General features: G+C 49.4%; 2 protein-coding genes across 7 annotated transcripts in view; one reads left to right on the top strand and one right to left on the bottom strand.

Moving 5' to 3' along the window:
- The window catches only part of LOC116944346 (polypeptide N-acetylgalactosaminyltransferase 5-like), a 29,830-nt gene extending 18,501 nt beyond the window's left edge, over positions 1-11,329 (top strand). For all 4 annotated transcript variants that reach the window (XM_076069193.1, XM_076069191.1, XM_032957909.2 and 1 more), the window contains exons 3-11: positions 263-429; positions 2,748-2,867; positions 4,583-4,718; positions 4,859-4,978; positions 5,554-5,671; positions 6,666-7,049; positions 8,422-8,511; positions 9,158-9,310; positions 10,654-11,329. In XM_076069193.1, the coding sequence (XP_075925308.1) occupies positions 263-429; positions 2,748-2,867; positions 4,583-4,718; positions 4,859-4,978; positions 5,554-5,671; positions 6,666-7,049; positions 8,422-8,511; positions 9,158-9,310; positions 10,654-10,785 (1,420 nt within the window). In that variant the 3' untranslated portion in view covers positions 10,786-11,329. The remainder of the gene's footprint in view (positions 1-262; positions 430-2,747; positions 2,868-4,582; positions 4,719-4,858; positions 4,979-5,553; positions 5,672-6,665; positions 7,050-8,421; positions 8,512-9,157; positions 9,311-10,653) is intronic.
- A 311-nt stretch (positions 11,330-11,640) lies between these two features.
- LOC116949498 (polypeptide N-acetylgalactosaminyltransferase 13) overlaps positions 11,641-23,877 on the bottom strand; it is an 85,745-nt gene continuing 73,508 nt past the window's right edge. For all 3 annotated transcript variants that reach the window (XM_032966881.2, XM_032966888.2, XM_076069194.1), the window contains 3 exons: positions 20,852-20,950; positions 15,906-16,040; positions 11,641-14,238 (listed from right to left, as the gene is read on the bottom strand). In XM_032966881.2, coding sequence (XP_032822772.1) covers positions 14,098-14,238; positions 15,906-16,040; positions 20,852-20,950 — 375 coding nt within the window. In that variant the 3' untranslated portion in view covers positions 11,641-14,097. The remainder of the gene's footprint in view (positions 14,239-15,905; positions 16,041-20,851; positions 20,951-23,877) is intronic.

Below are 23,877 nucleotides of genomic sequence, written 5' to 3'. Positions count from 1 at the left end.
TACCATCACGTGGAAAATTATAGCAGCCGAATAAGTAACCTTCTGGAGGGGCCCTCTGGAGCGCCCTCTGATGGGGAGTCCATTCCGCCAGCCAGTGTGTACGTACGCACGTCGGACCTCTTCCGCCCCGTACGTCGCCGACCGTGCTTATCGGTGGAGCGAGCAGGGCATTCGCGGGGCCGCACCGTTACCGTATCTTTAACGTTCGCGGTACCGGTGACGTCTGACGAGAGCTCCGTCGCCGCGCTCCGTTGCCGTCCAGGTGCGCGGATCAGACGGTGCCCGATGCGCTGCCGCTGGTCAGCGTCATCATCTGCTTCATCGACGAGGCGTGGAGCACCCTCCTGCGCTCCGTGCACAGCGTCCTCAACCGATCGCCGCCGGGCCTCCTCCGCGAGCTCATCCTGGTGGACGACTTCAGCACCAAGGGTGACCGCCACCCTCCCCCACCCCTCACGGTGGCTAGGAGATGTTAACTACCTCGCCTGGTGTACAGGAGGTCGTGGGTTCGATTCCGACCCTGACGCCTGCTGCTGCTGTATATTTGGAGTTTGTGTGTCTCTCTCTCATTATCATCACGGTGGCTAGGAGATGTTAACTCCCTCGCCTGCTGTGGAGGAGGCCGTGGGTTCCATCCCGACCCTGACGCCTGCTGCTGTATATTTGGAGTTTGTGTGTCCCTCTCTCATCATCATCACTGTGGCTAGGAGATGTTAACTACCTCGCCTGGTGTACAGGAGGTCGTGGGTTCTATTCCGACCCTGACGCCTGCTGCTGCTGTATATTTGGAGTTTGTGTGTCTCTCTCTCATTATCATCACGGTGGCTAGGAGATGTTAACTCCCTCGCCTGCTGTGGAGGAGGCCGTGGGTTCCATCCCGACCCTGACGCCTGCTGCTGTATATTTGGAGTTTGTGTGTCCCTCTCTCATCATCATCACTGTGGCTAGGAGATGTTAACTACCTCGCCTGGTGTACAGGAGGTCGTGGGTTCTATTCCGACCCTGACGCCTGCTGCTGCTGTATATTTGGAGTTTGCTTGTTCTCTCTCCCCGTGGTCACGTGGATTTTTCTTCCGGGTCCTCTGGCTTTTCACCTCCACATTTAGAATCAACATCACGCCTTTGGAGTATTTGGCTGCTATACATTTCTCACGTGATAAGCCACTTCGTTGATTTGTGGCCAGGTGGCTTCTGAAAAAAGAGCTATATAGCTGAGCAAGGCCTTTCCTGGTAAAATAACAAATAGTTTAGTTGAGATTTTCCTATGAATACACTCGCCCACCTCCCCCAACCCTGTCGTAAGAATCTGGAATTTTTCCACCGCTCATTCGGGGCTGTAATCGGGAGGTGAGCACTGGCCTCGCTGCTCGTTTGAGAGAGAGAGGAAGTCTCTTCGCGTGTTTTATTTATTTATTCATATTTTTATTCATAATAAAGGTTTTTTTGGGTTAGATCGCGTTATTTATAAATGTGTCGTAACCCTCCACCACCCGACACGGCTAATCAGAAAAAAAGTGTCACGTTGACAAAAGACAAATAGTTCACTACTTTAGCCCACCGGTGTGTTGAAGAGTGAATCCACAACATTTAACGCGATCTAACCCAAAAACCTTTATCATGAATAATATTGGTCGCGAAAGCCTACGTGTTAAATATATTTTTTACTTTGACGGCCGCGGCACAGACGGCGCATCGCGCGAGATGCCACTCGGAGGGAAGTGGCCAAGGGCATCGTACTACTTGCCTACGGCCGTGGCAGGCGTTCATCCAGCAGTGGATAAATCGTGGCCGACGATGGCGACGATAGTTCAGTCGTTGGAGCGGCGGCAGTGGTAACCCTTGTGCCTCGCGGCAAGAAGGGGCCTGGGGTCGATCTCCCGACTCGGATGCCTCTCTCTGTGTGTGGAGATTGTTTGTGCGTGTTATCCCCTAGTTCTGCATGGGCTTCCTCCGGGTTCTTCAGTTTCGTAGCAAAAAAAAAGAAAAATCAAACACCCCAGTAACCTGCAAATCACTCGATTGGGATGACACACTTAGCAACATTGCCCCCTACTGCGAAACAAGCATCTTTGAGATGCAGTGAGGCTTTCCTGGATAAACAAGCTCAACGACAGTCATGCAATCTATAGGGGCATATCAGAATCCGAATATTTATGAATTCTGGAGGAATCCCATGAGCTATGAAGCTCTTTTTCACAGACGTCTATTTAATCGATGGGCTGTTTGCACCACTCTAGTTGGTTCACTTGACGTATTTACCGTTCTGTACCGGTTTTGAGGTTAAAACGTGTTCGCGGTGTGTCTCCTAAAGCCGCTCGAGCATGCGGGGGGGGGGGGGTGTCACAGCAGATGCTTGAACCAATCTTGAGATTTATTTTATTTTCGCATCTTCGCGTGCGGTAGCTGAAGGCAATAGATCTTGCCCAGAGCTGATGTCTTTCCGTTCGTGGGGCAACAGTCTAGGAAACGCATTCGCAGTCTGTGCTTCTACGCCAACCTGCCAACGCATTGCCCGATGCGTCATTGCGTAGGATTGTCGCTGCTACAACAGCTCCCAATGGTGCCATGGGGGAAAGGGGTCATGGCTCTGACTAAATAAACCCCCGCGATTGACAATTCCCGGGGGGGGGGGGGAGGGGAGGGGGGGGGGCGGCATCCATCCACCAATCCAGCAGTGGATTGACAAAGGGCTGAATGAGACAGTTAGTTATTATTTCTACAAACAACTGGACGCTGCCACCCCACAGAACACCTCAAGGAGAAGCTGGACAAGTACTTGGCGAACTTCCCCAAAGTCCGTCTGCTGCGACTCACCGAGCGGCACGGACTCATCCGAGCCAGGCTGGTCGGCTCCGCTGTTTCCACTGGTACCCACAGCCGCAACAAAGACGGAAACACCACCCACCCCCCCGTATAGCCAATGACGGACTCTTGGGGCAAGTGTTGTTAAAGTGGGTGGCCAGCACCACGCCAGACCCCCTTTGTCTCCCCAGTGGCGATGCTTACACGTCGCACCAGGTACTCATTTGATAATAATCGTCATTGGTGTTGACCTTTAGCCGGAATCGAACTCGGGTCGCCGGGTTTAAAGTGCACCATGCTAACCACCGTGCCACCGCTCCCCATACACGCACGCACAGAAACACGAGTCCGCACGGGGCGACAATACGGGGTATACGAGCTGGGCCTGTCGAATTTTTATTTTATAATTCGACAGCGGGGGGGGGGGGGGCATGTGCAGTCACTTTCCTACACTTTCAGCGGTCATCACTCTTGACTCGTAAAACCTTGGTCCTCTCACTGGTGAAACATGTCAGTGCATGACCCTGTAGGCCAAACTACCGATGTCCGCTATGGCTTTGCCCGCGACCGCCGGAGTGCATCGTACACGCTGCCGCGAACAATCCGCCGCCGTGCGACGCCTTTGGCGAATTCGCTTGGTCCGCACCCAACGGTTAGCGCGGTCAGATACGTACGGTGCAAAAGAAGTTCAGCGTACGCGCGCACGTAACAAACCTCACCAACCTTGGTTGCACTCAAATGACCCGTCGATGGCTACACTGCACATTACACGTCCACAAGATGACCAGGTCACCCCCCAGCTATTCTGTTCCTGCTTGCGGCGATATGCTTCAGGAGTTGAATAGATGCCAATGTTGGGGGGTCTGCTCGCCACGACGGGGCTTGGGGGCAGTGAGTTTCGTGTAGTTGTTTTTTCCCATCCCTCCTCCATTGAAGGAGCGCAGACTACAGTGGAGTATTATTATTCGGTCCACAGTGTGGGTTGTGTGTGGCCACGGTCACACCATGACCGTGGCTTGCCTTTCATTTTCCATCCGTGTGGATGTGCGCTCTGATGCGGGGTTAATGGTTACACCACCGGTGTCTTTGAGGATTGTCAGAACCGGGGAGGTGAGATGTTTGGGTCTCATACGAAGTGTTTATTCTGGATGTCCGCGTTATTTGCTCTCTGTTGGCCAACTGCCAAACATGATTATTTAAATCCAGAGGCGTTGGCGGGCGGGTCTCTCCCATGTTCTGCCGTCTTCTTTCAAAGGGGTAACACCCTTGCTAATGAACTTGGGAGAGAAAAAAAACACTCGCCCACTGCAGGATTTTCTCCTTTTAAACGCAACTGGACAAACGTTGATTCAGAACATGTATTGGTCAACGGAATAAATAGTTGTTATTGTATCTTCGCAATTATACAGACGCTTTGTCTGGGTATTGGACAAGTGGAGTTCTGCAGAAGCCGCATCTGTATGTATGTATGTATGCTGAACTTCTTTCGCACCCTACATAGCTAACTGTGCTAATCGGTCGTGCGGAGGGCAAGGACAACAAACTAAAAACAAAAAGCAGTTCTCAATAAATTAGTTTTTAATCTGAATTATTTAAAAGTGCGTGGCTCCAGTGTCTTCCTAACATCAGAAGGGAAGAGAGCGTTCCAGACGGCCAGCCAAAATCCACCGCTTGTGACGATGACCGTAGTTCGCGTGACGATGGCTCATGCGCCCTTGGCAAGGCACCGTGTTTCATTCCGTGGCCGTGCCCGTCTGCCGGGTGGCGCGTGTGAGCGCAGGCGACATCCTGCTGTTCCTCGACTCGCACGTGGAGTGCAACGTGGGCTGGCTCGAGCCGCTCGTGGCCCGGATCCACGCCAACCGCAGCCGCGTGGCGTGCCCCGTCATCGAGGTGATCAACGAGAAGGACATGAGGTGCGAGCTCCCCGAAAACGACACTCGTCCCAAACCCACCCCCGCACCCCCCCCCCCCCCCCGTTCGCTCACGATTAAACTGTGCGTGGAAACGTCCGACACCGGCACCCTCGATCGCATCGCCCGCTCCTCTTGCGCAGCTACCAGCACGTCACGGACTTCCTGCGAGGGGTCTTCGAGTGGCCGCTGAACTTTGGCTGGAGGGCGACACCGGTCGACGTCGTGACGGCGCTTGGCCTGAAGAGAGAGGACCCCTTCCCGTGAGTGCTCGCCGCGCGCGCGGAGGCTCCCGCGCCTGTGTAGGCCTCGGCAGGAGCGAGCGCTGCGAGTGGCACCTGGCAAGGCCGGCACCGCGACACACTGAGGGGGGTGGGGTGGCCAGCACCACGTCCTGGGCGCAGTTGCCTCCCCGGTGGCGATGATTTCGGACGCCCCGTACCAAAGTACTCATTTAAGGCTGAGTCGACCTTGGGGAGGCCCAGGACCAGTTGAAATAATCGTCACTGGCGTTGGTGGCTGCGAGCGGAAATCGAGGAATCGAACCCGCGTCGCCGGGGTTGACCTGGAGTTTGCGTGACGGCCTATGGTCCTTGACGAGATCAGCAACGTCTCGATTTCAGACGGGAGAAGGGCGCTTTTCCTTTTTTTTTTGGGGCGGGTGATTTGACGCCGCTGTGCAATAGCTGGGGAAGATTTGCGTGTCCCACATCAGCGACGGTGTTTCCGCACTGTGGCCACGAGAGGGCGCCCGTGGAGCGCACGTGAATTGCGGGGACTAACCCCACCACCACCATCTATCTATCTCTCTGTCCCCGTGCCCTTCCCTGCGTGGCAGGTGTCCTGTGATGGCAGGGGGTCTCTTTGCCATCGACAAGCGCTATTTTTACGAGCTGGGCACCTACGACCCTGGCCTCGAGGTGTGGGGAGGCGAGAATCTTGAGCTGTCCTTCAAGGTATGTGGGGCTCCGTGACAAAAAAACAAAGTTTCTTTCGGATAGGGAGATCTGTTTGTGGTGTAATCGTCGTCGGCCATGGTCGATCCGCTGCTGGATGAAGGACTCCCCCCCCCCTCAGCTGTCGCCATATCTTATGATCCTGCAGTATAGTACAACAACGGCCATTCGCCACGGAAGTGGCGGTGACGTCACCGCGGTGCTTGTGCCAGGCTACGTGCACTTTAAGCGTCGAACGCCCGCTGGCAGGAGGTCAGAGGGATGGACTTAGATGACTGGCGGATGCACCAGCTGTATAATAAGCCAGCCAGCATCAGCGCACGCGAGCTGATGCATCGCTCCGTCTCCATCGTGGACGTTCCCCTCGAGCTGTTTCCATTCCTCGGCTCGGATGCGTCTCCATTCTTGACAATTGGCCAGTTAATATTTCACGGCGGAAATTTTAATTCTCCCCCTCCCCCCCCCCCCCCAAAAAAAAGCCGTAATGACACGTTAACAACGGGGGATCAAAAGCCAACGGCGAAACAAATGACTCTGAGCATTTACATAGCTAAGTGGATTAAAATAATTGTCATCAACAATAACAAATTGCGATTGTTCTTGACATTCGTTCGGGTTAATACATGTGATAATAGCCGCTCTAGCTAGCCTGAAACGTTCACTCTCCGATTGGATATTTCCGGCAGCGCAAGCCGCGCCCGTTGCGCTGTGTGGACTCGTAACATGCTCGGATGCAACCAAGCGCGCTGCCGCTTGCACGCAAGAAGCGTGACCTATGGGGAATCGTGCAAACAAACGCGCTCTGATAATACGCGCATCGCCTTTGAAACTGATGGGGCCCTGCGACAGAGACGGCCTTCTTTATGGTCTCACCAGTGTTGGACCAGAGAACGCCAAAAGGCGAAACGGCAGTTCAATCGACACTGCCAAGAAAGGCCCAACAGATACACGAATAGAAGATCGTGCGCCACTCAACCCCGCCCCCGTATTTCAGGTGTGGATGTGCGGCGGCGAGATCGAGATCGTGCCGTGCTCGCGCGTGGGCCACGTGTACCGGGCGGACAACCCGTACCCGTTCCCCGGCGGCGACAAGGTGTCCACGGTGCAGAGGAACCTGCGGCGGGTGGCCGACGTGTGGCTCGACGAGTACGCCGAGGTCTTCTACGGCCGCGGCTACGGCAACGCGCTGCGTTCGCGCGGCGCCGGCGGCGGCGTGCTGCCCGAGGGCGAGTTCGCCGCTCGCTTCGTCCGCAGCTCCGTGGGGGACGTCGAGCCGCAGAGGCGGCTGCGCCAGGCCCTCGGCTGCCGGAGCTTCGGCTGGTACCTGGAGAACGTCTACGCGGACCTGCGGGCTCCGCTCGTGCAGGCCGACGGATGGGTGCGCACGCCACCGCTGGACGATTCAGCGTCGCTTACCCCCCCCACCCCCACCATCCCTCCTACTTCTACCACCCCGATACAAAGACAAAGATCGCGCACACACACACACACTCTCTCGCTCACTTTCACACACAAAGACAAAGATCCCCGCCGCATAGCCTTCAACAGACCGTTGGGGCAAGTGCTGTTTGCGAGCGAGGCACACGACGGGGTGGGGTAGCCAGCACCACACCCGGCCGCCTTTGTCTCCCCAGTGGCGATGTTTTTACACACCACCAGGTACTCATTTGAGGCCGAGTCGACCTAGGGGAGGCCCAGGACCGGTTTAAAAGAGCGTCACTGGCGTTGGCCGTCAGCGGGAATCGAACTCGGGTCACCGGGTTTGTAGCGCAGCGTAGCGCTATTGGCAACACCACCGCTTCCCCCCCCCCGACACACTTGGTTCTCTTCCCACTCCTTTACAGAGGCCGCAGGATCCAGAAACTCCCAGCAGCAGCAGCAGCAGTCCTGCACTGTTGGCGATCACGGTCGTGTCATCTGTTGCCGACGTTCCCATATCAATCCTCTGTGATCTGCTGTTATACTGCAATACTTGTTATGCATCCAGGAAAGACTCGCCAAGAAGGGCCTTCCTGAGAAGAGTCGAGTCTTTCTTGAGTTAGTAAAGTATTATTATATTCAGGAGCAGAGGCACAGTGGTTAGCACACTGCACTATGAGCCTGGCCATCCGAGTTTGATTCCCGGCCGCGGTGAACATCGGGGGCGAGCGACGTCTGGACCAGTCCCGGAATCCCCATTCACCAACCTCCACGTCCCTGGACGCTTGTGTACGGACGAGAAACCCCACGTGACCAATATGCCATAGGGTGGGGGAGAGGCCTTCTAAGGTTTGGGAATAATGTTTCATTATTATTATTACGAGTAAGGTTCCTGAATATATTGAGTGTTCCAGGATTCAGGAGGAAACAGCAGGCTGGATGCCAGGCCGGCCGACCTGCTGGCTTGTGGCAGGCCGGCAGGCCGGCCGGCCGGACACGTTGCGCATTGCTAGTACGTACGCGAGGAAAACAAAAGTCCCGGGGATGTTTTTTTCTTTCCCTTTCATTGTGGACTTTGGTGATGAAAACGAGCGAAGAGGTTTGTTGGCACTTCACATTTACTCCCTTTGGAGCATCCTTGTTGCGTAGGCTGGCATGCTCAGGCTAATTACCGCCATGTGGCTCGATCGCGGAAATTATAACCGGCCTCTGCACCCTCCGATTGCGATGGCAAGCGCAGCGCAAGGCCGATCTTGGCAAGTCACCGTGATGAACTGCCGTGATTATCGCTCGTCACACATGGGAGATTTCCACCGTTTCTCTTTTGACAGGTGTGGAACGAGGGATCCAATCAGTGCCTGACAGTCATCAATAATAGCATTGAAGTGCACCTGTGCATTCAGACTGGTGGGGTGTCGAAGGTAAGTGCATCACGGTGAACTTGAAACTGCATGAGTAGTCATCACAGTGCTTTCTGATATAGTTGATTTGGCTGCTACGTAAACTTAAATCATCAGTTATATATCCATTCTTTCGTGGGATGTCAACGCTGCTTGTAGGAATGTTGAACTTATTTTGCCACCGTACATTGCCAACCGTGCTAATGAGTCTGCCACAGGAATGTGGAATTTCCATTCTTGGGAAAAGGCCAACAACAGAGCTGAATATCGCGGCATGTTTATTTTGGCTTCATGCCCGAATTGTGTGCTGTGCAGAATTATGCATTTTTCTGGGTAGAAACGGCGTCTATTTCCATGCTCATTGCAAACATGGGTGATAATAAGAAATCATTTCGCGTTATTCGCCATTCAGTGAGCAGCATCTGACGGAAAATATCGCCTTTTGCGTCGGGCTTAAAGACACCGGTTCCAAAATCAAATTATTTTCCCACTAAAAATAACAAAGGCCGAATTAATGCGATGTTGCTTCGCGCCGTAAGTAAACACCGAGGTCTAACGGGCCCACGTAACGAGACGGTTACATTATTTCGCTTAAGAGCCGTATGTTAACGAGACACCGTAGCCTTCGATTTAATAGCCCCACTCTACCCGCCGCGCTCTCTCCCAGCCGCAGCAGTTTAACTACACGTGGTGGCAGCAGCTGCGGCAGGACGGGCTGTGCTTGGCGGCGTTGGCGGGCGCTGGCACCGTGGGGCTAGCGGGCTGCAGGCCGGCCAGCGAGCCCCAGGCCTGGCTACACTCGCACAGCGAGCAGCCTCTGGTAAGAGCTCCCGACGATCGTTACCTCGTTTATGACGCCGTGGTCATCCAGAACAGGCCGTAGCGACGTGTAATGCCGCAGTGCCCGAAGCACGAATACGGAGGAGACGTCGCGGCGATGGTAACGCCCATCGACTCCCGATGCCGTTCATCTGGTGCTTGACCACCTGAATGTGAAATTGCGGTTGTTGCTCTGGATCTCCATCAGCCATACGAAAGAAGAAGACTGCTCCCGATGATCGCTACCCCTACCTTATAGTCACTGATCCTGACGATCGTTACCCCAGTAGGGAAGAGAGCCCGGACAGGGCCCCCTCGTTCGTTCCAGAAATTTCCGGGTGCGTTGCGTTGTTGCGCGTGTTCCGCGTTTTTTTTTAATTCTCCCCTTTTGAAATTCCCCGCTAGTATTCTGGGTTCTTTAATGACAATAAAAAAATGCTGGTGTGTGTATATATAAAACAAACACACACTCTTTGGTAAGGATCGTGTGAAAAGCTAGGCCTCTAAACCAGGGGTTGTGGGAGGGGGCTTAATTAAATTGATTCCTGTCTGTACTGCGGAAATACCAACACCCTCTATAGAAATGCGGTTCAGGGCTGCTAAACTAAACTTTTTAAACTACTTTAAGTATATTCTTGGTTCTTTCGGTAAAGTCACGTAGAAGGGAAACAATAAAATAAAAAAAATATACATATATAAAACAATAACATTCTCACGACGTTTCGACTGCAACACAAGCAATCATCATCAGGTGTGAAAACCACAGCAAGAAATTATTCTTTCGGTGTTTTTCGAAACGTGAGAATTTAATTGTTGTATATTTTTATTATTGTATTGTTTCCCTTATACGTTACTTTACCGAAAGAACCAAGAATATGAATCCCTGCAGTCACGAAAGCTTTAAATCAAAATGTACTTTAAGTATTTTTTTATTTTACCAGAAAAGGCCCACTCAACGATGTAGCTCTTTTTCAGAAGCATCCTTGCCACAAGTGATAGCTCAACAACGTGGCTTATCACGTGGAAATTTAAAGCAGCCAAATACTTCGAACGCAGATTTGTAAATGTGGAGGGAAACACTGGAGGACCCGGGCAAAAATCCACGCGATCACGGTAAGAACATGCAAACTCGAAATACACAGGCGTCAGGGTTGGAATCTAACCCACGACCTCCTGGATACCCGGCGTGGCCGTGGCACCGTGACTACTGATCGTGCCCCACGCTTGCTTGAGCGGAGGGTGGGGGGGGAGATGCTTTGACAGTGACTTATAATGTTTTTACGGTAAACAAATGTTTTTAACAGGCTTCATTAAAACAGTAATTTTTTGTATTCTGATGGCCAGGCGAAGCACATTGTGAAGGCGTCCGTCAGAGAGTCTCTGTGCCTGGCGCAAGTTGGGAAAGGCCTGAAGCTCAGCTCCTGCGACGTCCTGAACGCCTACCAAAAGTGGAACTTCGGCAGATATTTCGAGTAGCCCCAAGTGCTCAAGCGTTGTTGGAACTCTCCTATCCCGTTACTTGATGGCTCATTGCCAGCAAAAAAAAACTAGAGACCAGCATGCTGGGGACAGTTTCCCCAGAGCGTCGCTACACATGTCGTATAGTTTTACAATTATGGTAACGTTGGGCCCAAAGACTGAAATATTATGGCTACAGTGTAGCTCTAATGTAAACACTAATTCCAGCGGGGGTTCGTAGTTAATTAATGCCTTTGCTCCTTATGCACTCTTTGAAATTGCCACACAAGACCACTGACTGAGGTTGGCAAATTGGGCTTGAACACGTAGTTGTGAATGTTTCACGAAATGGGTGTGGGAAGATGGAATAGCAATCATTTAATTTAATTCGCGGGAATGTGGTGAGCGTTTTTGTAAATAGTGTAATCAAACGGAATAGCAGTGTAGTTTGTCACAGAAGGCAGTGGTGTTCTTCATTTTGTAAACATTTATTATTGCCGATGTTCAAGTAGTGGTAACCCTAAATTTAATAAAGACAAACTATTTTTGTAGTGTTCGAGAGGCTGCTTTGTGTGCTCTTCCATTTGTCCATCGTGCGCGATTCCCAGGATCCTTTAACTTAACATGGTGCATTGTTTTTGAAATGTTAACGAGTTGCCCGCTGTCATGAATGATGAGGTGGGATGCGATTGGGTCTTCCGATGGCAGGCTCGTCAATTTGGCATGGCGTGAAATTCCTTGGGTGGGGGAAGGAACTGTAAAATAATTTGTTAAAAATCCGTAAGAAAGTGTGTTTTACGATGTTGATATTGATGTTCAATGAAGCATAAGATTGAGCTACAAGACGCATAAAATGTAACGCCGAGTCGAATGAACAATTTCACATTTTTATTTCCCCCCCCCACCCCCCACACCTCACACACAAAAGACACAGTGTACATTTCCGTCTCTCTATGAACTCGTTACTCGCCCGCTAGTTTAAGTGAACACTATGTCCATATTTTGACCCTGTTGAATAACCTCATCAACTCGAAGGTGAATGAAAATTGCAAAAGAAATCAAAAGTGAAGAGGGGGTGGCCGGGTGGCCGGGTGGGTGGGTGGGGCAGAAGAAGGGTTAAGCACCATGGTTAAGGGTTATAGGTTGGACTCTGGTTATGATTTGATTGGCTAATGCGGTTCAGAGGTTTGGGGTGGGGGGTGGGGCTTCGGGATCCAATTGGCCAATGGAGCCAATGCCCGCAAAATGTGGACGTCGCTATTTTTGGTCACTTTTGGCGTCGTTACGGTGTCCTCCTGTGCACGTTGAACGTCTTTCGCGCACCGTACGTAGCCGACCGCGCTACGATTCGGAGGTGCCGGGTGGTGGGGGGCGGTGGGTAAGTGAAGGACAACAAAATCATCCACCGAGCACACAAAAATGACTTTCCGGTGCCTCCAGAGGTGCCCCCTTGCCCAGAGCTGCACCCCCCCCCCCAGTCCTCCACCCCCCCCCCCCCCCGTCGTGACGCGACAAGAGCGGTGGCGCGCACGTCCGAGCGGGTGGTTCACGTCGTCAAGTCAACTTCTTCGTTAACGAATTTAATAAAAGGGGTGGTGGGTGGTGGGAAACGTTCTTAAAAAAATCAAACGTTAAAACAAACTGCCTTTTCCCATCGTATACATATCCTAAATTCCTCCTAATCGTAGTGCAAGTAAACATTGAAATTGGTTTATAATCAAATATATAATTATATATTTTAACCGATGAGCACTTTTTCAACACCGCCACGAATTTTTTTTTTGGCGAAATCCACACGCTAAACTTTCTCCTGAAACTGCCGCACATGTATTTTTTTTTGCGCTACCTTACTGCGATTCGATATCGCAACGCCTCGCATTCGCGACTCGACTCCCGTTGTCGTAAAAAGCTGTATTTTGAGACGTACATTTCCTTTTAAAATGTATTGTTTGCAAGATAAAAAATGCAAAAAAACGGTTAACAAAAAAAATGACACGCGCACTTGCACACTCGCACAGCACTGGCATTAGTGCAGTGCCTACAATTAAAAAACAACGCCGTCATTCATTGCCTTGAACAATTGAAACGTTTTATAAACTTTGCACCAGAACCCTCGCAATCACCCCCCCCCCCACCGCCACCACCCACCACGTGCGCGCAATAGCGGCAGGGGGTGAACTCGGCTGCGTGCAGGTAGGGGACACAGAGACGGCAGGGCAAGGGCCCAATGCTTCTGAGCAGCCACTCGAGTCACTGGCCGTGACCTCCGCGGCTGGCGAGGTGTCCGATTGCTTCAAAGTGTTGAGGGGATTCGGTCACTGAACGTGATCTCCTTGCTGCTTTGGAGTGGTGTATTGGTGTGGTACAAATGAGGATCTTGGCCCATTTCCATATGTGAATAACTATCCAGAGTGGGAACGATCCTGGCTTAGACCTCAGGTTGATGGCTCGAAATAACAGCTTTCCATTACTTAGTTTCTAAAATGGATTGCAAACGGCTGCCAAATTACATAGTTCAAGCCAATTCCATAGTTACAACAAACCATCGTTTGTAAATTCTATTCATCGCTTGCGAAAGAATGTAAACTAGACAACGTCCCAACGAAATAGTGTGCTGTTTCTAGACTACAAATATCCGAAATCAACCATTCGCGTCATGCCAAATAAATTAATTGCTTTGACAACGTGAATTCAGCTGTAACCATGAACTGAAATATAAAAAAAAGAATCCTTCGATGTTGCTTGCTCTTAACAGAATGCTGTTCAGTCAAGAAAAGAACCATTCCTCAATTCAATATTGAATTATAAATTAGTCCTTCATCCTTCAAGAATAAAACATACGAAAGCCTAATGCAGATATTTTGACTGGTGCCACAAACCTAATTGTACAAAGTCTGAGTGTACCTTTTACACAATGGGACACAAAGCAAAAGCCTTGCCCACTCGTACTGCGCTCGGGGGGTGGGGGGGGCGGGGAGAGAAAAAAAAAGAGCACGCGGACAGCCGAGCAATTTCCCCGCAAGAGTCGATCTCTTGCAATACTGCACTGCCACGACCCGAACTGCCGTAGCGCACACCGCACGCCAAGGTATCATCATCGTGCTCACCACCACCACCACCACCAAGCTCCTTCCCCCCGGGAGTCTGCGCGTCTCACCACGCCCGGCCTGCGCGATCCTCGCGGCCGATGCGAACCCCGGCCAGGAGGCGCGCCTGCCGCGGGGGTTGGTTGATGCACGCTGCCCTGCAAGTTCCAGCTTAGGCTGGGGTAGGAGGTTGCCCGCTCCACTCCCCATCACTCGGGGGGGGAGGGAGGGGGGGGGGGAGAGCCTACACCCCCAGTGTCACGTTGCGGAGAAGCCACTGCTGCGAACGGCCGTTGTTGCAGTCGCTGATCGTGGGCGCCTGGCGGTCTTCCTCGCCGGCCTTGTCCAGACACTGGTTGCTGTTCACGTGACGCAGCGTCATCTTCTGTAAAAGCAACGGTGGCAGAGGTTGAGGTGATGGGAGTGTCTCAAATGTGTTTTTCTTCAGTCGGCACCTCTTAATTGTGAAGTCTCTAGTGGTTGTGCTACGTAAGAGACTGGTCTCTGCCATAGGGATGTGTAATGTCCAACACTGGTTCTGGTCCACCGGTAGCAACTAGCAGCCACCAAACATAGTCCCGCGTTTTGAATGAACACTTTGAAAGAAAAAACGCTTCATGAGTAAATGACGCTTCATATGCAAGGATAGGGCACAATTAGCATTTTTGGAGTCGGCCTATTCCTGCTCAAATGATGGAATGGTGCTCATCGCCATTAGGAGCACTGAGCCAGAGGTCCTTTCCACGCACCTCCGATTAGCACGGTTGGCAACGTATGGTGCGAATGAAGTTCAACATGCAGTACATACAAAGTCCACGATTCCATGGTGGGTGTCAGTCTCTCCAAAGGACAACCACTGTTGACTTCTCACAAAGTGGTACTCAATTTTATCGACCCCCCCAGAGAGATGCAAGGCTGTTGACCCTCAACCGTAATTAGAACTCATCATGAGATTCCTGCCACAGTGCCGGCCAGCCAGATATAAAGAATGCACGAGATTATAAAGATCACCGATTTTGTAACAAGAAACATGAACCGAAGCAGCTGCATCATCAGCATCAAAGTTGAAAAATTACCAACAAATTACTCAATCATCGCCCGCTTCCAGCGAAAACGTTTCAGAAACCCTCTTGGGAAAAAAAAGTCATGATATTCAGCGAGGCTTCTCTGGACAAGCAAGGTTAACAATAATAATAATGAACCGCAGGAGCATCATCAATGTCAGTGTAAAAATCCCTCCCGGTAGAGGGCCCTCTCGAGCAGCCTAGCCTCCAGTGGCAGCCCAAGGTCCGGACCCCTTTTGCATTCTAGGACCTTGCACGCAATACCTCTCCACCGACAATCCCACGGTGAGTCTCATGTTCCATTACAGTTTCTCTTCCGACAGCTGCAAACACGAAGAGGCCACGTGTGCTCACATCAATAGGAGACGTACGACTCCTGGCAAAGTGCACAGGCTCATATTTTTTTTTAATTCTGCCAGTTTGTCACAATGTTTCTTACCAAGTTACTTGGGAGATGTTGAAAAATGGCCCTCTGGCAATGAATCTGGTTAGGAATGTGGAAACGGTGGTAAAATATTTTTGGAGAGACAAGGCATTTGTTTTTGTTTTAAGGGGAGATGTGTTTTTTTATTTTTTAATGATTTATGAAAGCACACTAATATAAGAACCTACGTGCATAAGAATGCACGTTTTTCTGTGTTGGCAAGAGTGTGAAGATAGTCTTTGTTTTTACCCATAGCAATGCTGATCATGCTGCATGCAAGAGAAAGCTGTGATACACACGACGGACCTAAGGCCCCCCCCCCCCCCCAAAAAAAAAAACGAGTATAATTAATTATGTACCTGCAAAAAATTGGCAGCAAAAAAAAAAGCAATACTTAACAAGCCGCTGGCTGGAATTGGAGCTCGGCCAATGAATCATATCGTCCGCCAAAATCACCAAGATGCAAAAATGACATTCAAATGAAGCCAAACTCGAAAGTGAGCGGGGCTGATTAATTCACACCGCAGGCCCACGGGAGCCAGGAGGAGGGAGGCCGGCGCGCACCTCGCGGTCGTAGTGCCACAGCTGGTTTCCCTTGAGGTGGTGGCACTTGAGCATCATGACGGGGCCGCTGAGCCGCGACACGTCCAGGCACAGGTCGTCCGAACGCAGCTCCTGCTCCGCCGTGTATGAGAACACCTGCCCGTCACACACACATACACACACACGCCGTCACCGCAGCTCCACTTCACCCCCCCCCACCACGACAGGCCGACCGCTGGCTCACGCGCCCGTGTACGAGAACACCTGCGGCAGCGGCCGGGGGGCAGCAAGAGGGCATTTTCGTGATAACGACGTGGAGTTCATTTGTTTGGGCGGCAGGCGCTCACCACACGCGTGTGGGCTGGGAGGACGGTTTGAGTCACAAAATGAAGATGATAATGATGACCCAGGGGTGTGTCATCACAAATTAACGTGTGCGGAATGAGTTGAGGGAAAGGGGACAGTGTGTGTGAGAGAGAGAGAGAGAAAGAGAGGCGATGGGAGTTGGTTGACCTCGATCTGTACCCCCTGGTGATCCCAGCTGGTCCTGAATTTCATGCTTCAAATTATTGCCACGTTATCAGCACCAATGTTGCATATCAAGAATTGCTATGGCTGTTTTGTTTTGCCGTAATTTTTTTTCCTGCGAAATTTCATTGACAGCTCCATGGAGTCGTTTCTAACACGGAGGGGTGATGCACATCACATTTTTACAAATACTCCAAACCAATCAGCTGCTTAATATGCGCTTCATACTGATCATTATTGGAAACGATGGAATTTTTGTTTTTACAGATTGAAAAGTTATCGTAATTTACAGTAACCCCCCCACTATAAGTTATCACATTATACGTTGTTTCACATAACCGTTGTCGATTAATCAGGGAACACATTTCATTGCAATTGTAATGCTTAGCATATGCATGAACGCACACATGGTGAACACGGACTACTTCAGGATGTGGTAGCGAACTATACTTGCACAGCGCACACCACCGCAAATCCCTCCACCGTGTGGAGAGGGATTTTCCTCCACGTGGAGGAGAGAGGCAGCTTCCTATGGCTCCCTCGTCAGATGAAGAGGCAGGCGATCCTGCCGCCCCCTTTGTCTGCATGACTCCACCACTGCTCACCCCAAGAGGCCTAGATCAGCAAGGTATTCAACTATCTCTGGTAAGTGCTGTCTAATTATTTGAATATATTACGAGTTAAAATGTATTAAACTTATAATCATATGCATTTCTGCACACTTTTTGGCATTTTTTTCCCCGAATGCAACCTCTCATTTTAACATGATGTTTATGGGGAGTTCACTTAAAATAATTTATAGTTAAATCGCATTTTCCCAGGAACGCATTTCTTATGTATAGCGGGGGATTGCTGTACTTAAAACCAAAAATGTAGCATGAATATTAATATATTAAACACAATGCACCTAATTAATATGAGTTAGAGGTTGGCTTCAAAATAAGGTTCACAACTTCCACAGATAAACAGCTTTCAGCCTTTCCAAATCCCGTAAAAGGCTGCCATGGTTTCAGCTAACGGGACCGCCAGCACATCGCTACTGAGCTTCTGGGAAATTCGTTTGTAGCTTACGTTTTGTGCGATCATAACGTCACCACTCCGTCGGAAAAGTCTGCCATTCATTTAAAGGTTGGAACACGGCAAGGGCATCCCCGTTCCAGTGGAGAGGCCTCGCGTGCTCAACCAACAGACACCAAAAAGGCATGTGAATGAAAGGCAGAACTCTCTCACCCAACGGGGTCGTTATACAAACGAGAGCCACACAGATTACTTTCGGTGTCTCTTTATTCGTAGGCTTTTACGGCCAAAATATTACGATGATTAATAATTCCTTGCTTTTTGTCTTAGATCGTCGTTTAGGTAAAATGCAAATTTGTAACTATAACCCCTCCACCACCCGACGGAGCTCATCGAATCAAACTGTCGCGCCGTGGGGCAAACATGCACATCGATTTTGTTAATCGAAGACGCGAGAGAGGTGAGCTTCCGTTAACAACTGAGGATGCCGGTTGTATTCACCAGCGAAACGTCATACAAGCATCGTCATACAAACATCGTCATACAAACGTGATACAAACATCGTCATACAAACATCGTCATACAAACATCATACAAACATCGTCATACAAACGTCATACAAACATCGTCATACAAACGTCATACAAACATCGTCATACAAACGTCATACAAACATCGTCATACAAACATCGTCATACAAACAATACAAACATCGTCATACAAACATCGTCATACAAACGTCATACAAACATCGTCATACAAACGTCACACAAACATCGTCATACAAACGTCACCCAAACTCTTCATACAAACGTCATACAAACATCGTCATACAAACGTCACACAAACATCGTCATACAAATATCGCCATACAAACATCGTCATACTAACGTCATACAAACATCGTCATACAAACATCGTCATACAAATATCGTACAAACATCGTCAAGAAATGTTGCTTGCTTTTCAACAATCCGCACCTCCGATTAGCACGGTTGGAAATGTACGGCGCGAAAGACGTTCAACATACATTCACACATACGTTCTGACTTTTGCTGATAAACCAAATCAACCGGCATATTTTGCATACGTGACAACGTGATTTGATTGGTTCTATCAAATGGTGGGGGGGGGGGGATACAGTTAAAAAAAAACATTACATTATACCTACACGACAATCGAACCCAAAATAATCTAATGATAAATCACGTCTGATATTTGCTGGTTGAGCACATGGGGTTGATCCACTACAGAGCACTGCTGTTGGCGTGCTGACAAATACAATGACTTTTCCGACGGAGTCATTACAGAATTATCACACGACAGGGCAGCCCCGTGGCAATGTGTTTGGTTGGCTCCGTTCGCTGAATCCATGGCAGACTTTAAACGGCATGTGTCAACGCTGAAAGCTTCGCGTCTATTCATGGAAGTTGGGAATTGTATCTTGAAGCCAACTTGTGTGTAATGTCTGGTATCAGATGTGCTTCTGTGACTGCCTGGAATGCTCTTTTTTCTGATATTAGCAAGCCACCAGAGCTATCCACTTTTAAATCTAGATTGAAAACTCATTTCTTTAGAACTTATTTTTATGCTTTTTTGTTGTTGTCCTTCCCAGCACCTCTGATCTGCACAGCTGGCTACGTACGATGCGAAAGAAGTTCAACATACATACACAGATTAAGGTCTCCAGATATTACTGTTTACATGATAGTGCATGGTCTCCGTGCCTGTGAACACAGTAAATATGTGGAACTTCTTTCGCACCGTACGTAGCCGTTCGCACCGGAACGTAGCTAACCGCGCTAATCAGTATACGGGATAATCCATGTATAGATACCCCATTGATTTTTAATGGCCATCTTTCCGCTTCTTCTCAACATCTGATTGAATGTTGTGAAAGCGATGGACGCCGTAGCTAACAATGGAGAGCGTTAAAATATTTACTGAGTGCATTGAGATTGTGGGGGGGGGGGGAGTGTAGAGGCTGTGAAATTATTTTTTCGTATTCTGCCGACGATGTCGGTGAGTGGATCACCCTGGACGGCAAAAATGCGGGTAAATTATGCCGAGTTAAACAAAACAAAAAAGACGATGTCAAAGGGCCTGGAAAACAAACAGCTTGGATTAAGAAGGATTTTTTGTTTGTTTTATTAAATTCCGTACTCGGTTGTTAGAGCAATGGATGTCTACCGAGAAGGAAGAACAATACGGTAAACAGAACCATTGAATTTCAACACACAATGGTCTCCCCCTTTCGAAATGCAAGGAACCTCAGCGACACATTTTAATCAAATCGCCCAATATTAATAGGAATGTGATTAATTATCGTCTCCATTACATAATGTAAGTCCTCCTTTTTTTTTGTTCGCGTCATTTCAATTACTCGCGAAACACGAATCTGCTCAGCTTCAAGCGAGAGTTGAAAACAGCAACACGACCTTCACGAAGGCCAACGAGCGAATCGACAAGATTGTGCCGCGGGGAAAGAGATTTGCGTGGCGGTGCAACGTAACCACGAGCGGCCCGCGAGGGCAATGCTGCGTTTGAGCCGGTGCAGCTCAGATGCCGGGTTCGGATTCCAGGAGCTGAAAGGCGGTGGATTGAATTGCCTCGGCCTCTGTTGTTGATGGATGAACACGAACTATGCAAAATCGTACTTTCTTTCGTGTAGTTTTTTTTCCCTTCCGTGGTGATTAGTGTACGGTGCTATTTCAGGAATATTTTGATGTTTTTTTTTCCTGGATTTTTTCTGTTTGCACATGCACAAAGTCACTTTAAGATGTTTTCTTGTTCATGTTTTTGTTTTTTTGTTTGTTGCGGTTGCACCCGATTCAAGAGCCGAATGGCTCACAGGGCTATACCAAATAAATTAAACAATGAAACTATTTCATTACCATTGTTTACCCAGGAAAGCCTCAGAGTCTCAATACTCTTCTTCAGGAGGGTCCTGCTTTGTTTTCACAGCGGAAGGCCGCGTTTGCAATGCGTAAATTGTCAGGCATTTAAAAGAAAAATTGGACCATGATCCTGGCTCGCAACGGGGCCCTACCCGTCTTCGGATGATGTCGAATTCATAGTAGTCAAATTATTTCAACGCATGCTTCTCAATGTGGAGGGAAAAACCGGAGGACCTGGATAATAATCCACACGACCACCAAAGGGAGAACTTGCAAACTCCATATATACAGGGTCAGGAATGAACCCATGACGACCTCCTGCACACCAGACGAGGGAGATAACTCGCCACCGTGGCGCCCCAACATGGCCAAATCGGTGTGGAATTGTATTAATATGTTCCTTTCCATGCCAAATACCGGTAACAAAAAACTGCCTTTCCTCCAACACATACATGAGTTTGTGTCTTATTGAGAGCAGTCAGTCTGTATAACAAGGCACCAGTGAGTAAAGCTGCAGACTCTTACCTGGTTCCCACCCATGCCATGACAATTGAAGATTCCAACTTTCTCATTCTCCTTCCTTCCCATGTTGTCCAAGCACTGGTTTGTCTCCATGTTCCTGATCTGAAGACAAAAAACAAAAGCAACCACAAAGTATATTTTTCATAAACTTATCACATTAGGGTAACCACACCTTTGTCAACAAACCAGGTGAATGCGTTTTACATTTCATCCACATTCGTATGGCGTTTGAAAAATGCAGCTGGCTACAATTGTATTGTTAATTTTGTAAGCCATTCCATGTCACCCAGGAGAGGTGGGGGGGGGTAGCCGGGTGGAGACCACTCGTGCCACCAGGATACGTGTATATTTGACAGTCATTGGTGGTTTTTATTTATTGCGCGCGGCTCTGACAGAATGTGAGCGTAGAAGCAGGTCACGAAGTTTGCGGCCGCGCATTTTTTTTAAACGCGCTCATTTAAGCATGTTCTGAATGAAAAGCATGGCGATGTCGCCAAACGTATTACGGATTCGGGTTACATTTGGGCGTTTTTATGTGAACCGCTGTACGAGTTTCCGTTGTTCGCAATGTACCGGCGATACGGATTTTAATTCATTCGGACAGGACAGGCCGGTAATTAAATCCAACAAAGTAATGGCTTAGACGGCCAGGTCACCCCGTGACATCGCTAAACAGAAAACTCGCTTTGATCCACAAAAGTGACCTAAAAAAAAAACCTTCTCCAGGAATCAAGTTGCGAGCCACTGATCCAGAAAACGTGGCCTCGTGTTCTTACAGCTTAAGTGCAAGCGTACACGGCCTGAGAATAAATAAGTAAATGGACGATTAGGTTCACCGCTTCTACCAGAATTGTATTACTCGGGGTGCAGCTTTAGTCGAGGGGCAAGTTCACCGACCAGTAAAACCCAACCCCGCCGGGACCCCCCCCCCCCCCCCCCCCGATGGCGCTCCGTTATTCAGCGCGCGTTCCCCTCTCGCCCCCTGCCCCCGACCCCCCCGCCCCGCCCCCGAGCCGACGCTTTCACTCGCACGGTCACTGAAGCAGCACCACATATCTCAAATCTCAAGTACATGTAACGGCGGTGCAAATAGTTCAAAGGTGTCTGGAAGTCCCCGCTGGCGAGGGTGGGGGGGGGGGGGGGGCTTTTAAACCCCTAGCTCACCACGGAAGCCGTTCCCGCAGGAGGCCGGGCGGGCCGACACACACCGCCACCCCGCTGAGGAGCGCCGTCCTCGATGACCTCCGCGCATGTGATGCAGCACCCGCACGTGACATCTCGCACATCAAGGCATCGTCGGCTGCCACGGCTTGCACCTCCCCCCCCCCTTCCTACCCACCCACACTCTTGGCCACTTTGCCCAAACTCCTGAATCCATAACCTGCTGTCAAAGTCCTCCTATATCAATTATACCAAGTGCACGTCCATTAAATTGCCCTCGGCTGCTCTCTCTGAGATCGCTCAAACCATGCGTAATTTATAATCTCCCGCATTTGTTATCCATTCCTACCACTGCTCTCTGTTTGTTCCACTTATCATGTGAAGCTCGCTTATTTACTATCTGCCGCCTTCACTCCCCTATCAAAAGGCAATGTCACCAGAGCTGTGACGAAATGTTGGGACGAGGGGGGGGGGGCTAGAGGTTGGGGGGGGGGGGGCTCATGCTGATAGTGGTTGAGGCAAAAGTGAGTCTGGCTGTGTTGTTTGACTTTGGCTGCAGAGTTATTCCCCCCCCACCCCTCCACCCTCTGCTTTGTACCGTTATGCTCATGACGCTTATGCAAGGCTTATTAAATTGGGAGATTTACTCACTGGCAAATGCCGCTCGATCTATCAGCCGTCGGGTCTTCAAGTCAGGCACTCTCAGGCATTCACAAGCATTGAGCAACACCTGGAGATGGACGGCTATGAAAGCCGAGAGTGTGTATTATTACTCTGGGTCCTCATACAGTCACAATTGGTAAGGCATGCCAACGAATGACAAATATGAGATCCCAGTAAGCTGAGAGACCACAGCCAAAGCATTGATGCCTATGACACGTTGAAAAAGCAAACATGATGGTAATTATGGTATCGTTTTCTCCAACGTGGTTGTACAGTAAATACACAATACATCACTGCTCAAAGTCAAAAGTCATCACCTTTGGCAGCCCTGAGCCAACAGTGGAAATCTCACATTCCCATGGTGGAGTTTATTGTGTCGATCAGACAACACTGTTGACGCTACATAAAAGGCAGTCATTTTACAAGCAGAAAAACGGATCAAGGGCCGAATCAATCTCCAACTGGGATTGGAAAGGGTAACCTTGTGATTGTGAGTTATCCCCAGCACCGTCTGGCCTGGATTATTGTTAATAAACACTAAGTAGCTTAATTGAGATGATTCAATTTATTATGGCACGTAATAAATGGTACAAATAATAAACTAAGCCATAATTGGGGCCACATATGTAAGTTGAGATTCATTCAAATGTTAAGAATTACCACTCCAAGTGATGCATCCTAATGAATCCTTCCAGAGATTGTCTCATGCGGATAGTAATTTTATCACTCACTGCTTCCAAAAAAAAACAATTTAATTGACCTCCTAATTACAATTAAGGTTAAGATGTATTAAAAGTGGTATTTAAAGTCCCATTAATCATTTGTAAATCTAAATGCCACAACAGGGAGAGCCATATCTGTGAGCCACAATAGAAATTGATGAATGCAAAATTAATTTTACATCACGTGACAAACTGCTGTTGTAAATAAACAGCTTATGTGTTTTATGCAGCTGTCGCATCAGTCATTACTTAACGGGTCAGAAGACAATTAACTGAGAGGCAAGGTCCTGTAAAATATTCAAGCCTTTTCACATTGATTTACTGAAATATTGTACGCCTGAAAAATCTTATTAGGGTCTGATTCATTCTCTTCTTCTACTGGTACTAAATCGATTATAACCCGTTTCCCACTTCTCAAATGGCCGGTAATCTCAGCTTGATTAATATTTAATATCTTCTGGTAGCGTGTGTCTGTGGGCCTAC

This window comes from Petromyzon marinus, chromosome 2 (genome assembly GCF_048934315.1).
Source record: "Petromyzon marinus isolate PM22_M1 ecotype Great Lakes invasive population chromosome 2, UKy_Petmar_22M1.pri1.0, whole genome shotgun sequence".
NCBI lineage: Eukaryota > Metazoa > Chordata > Hyperoartia > Petromyzontiformes > Petromyzontidae > Petromyzon > Petromyzon marinus.
This window is presented reverse-complemented; position numbering and strand designations above follow the sequence as displayed.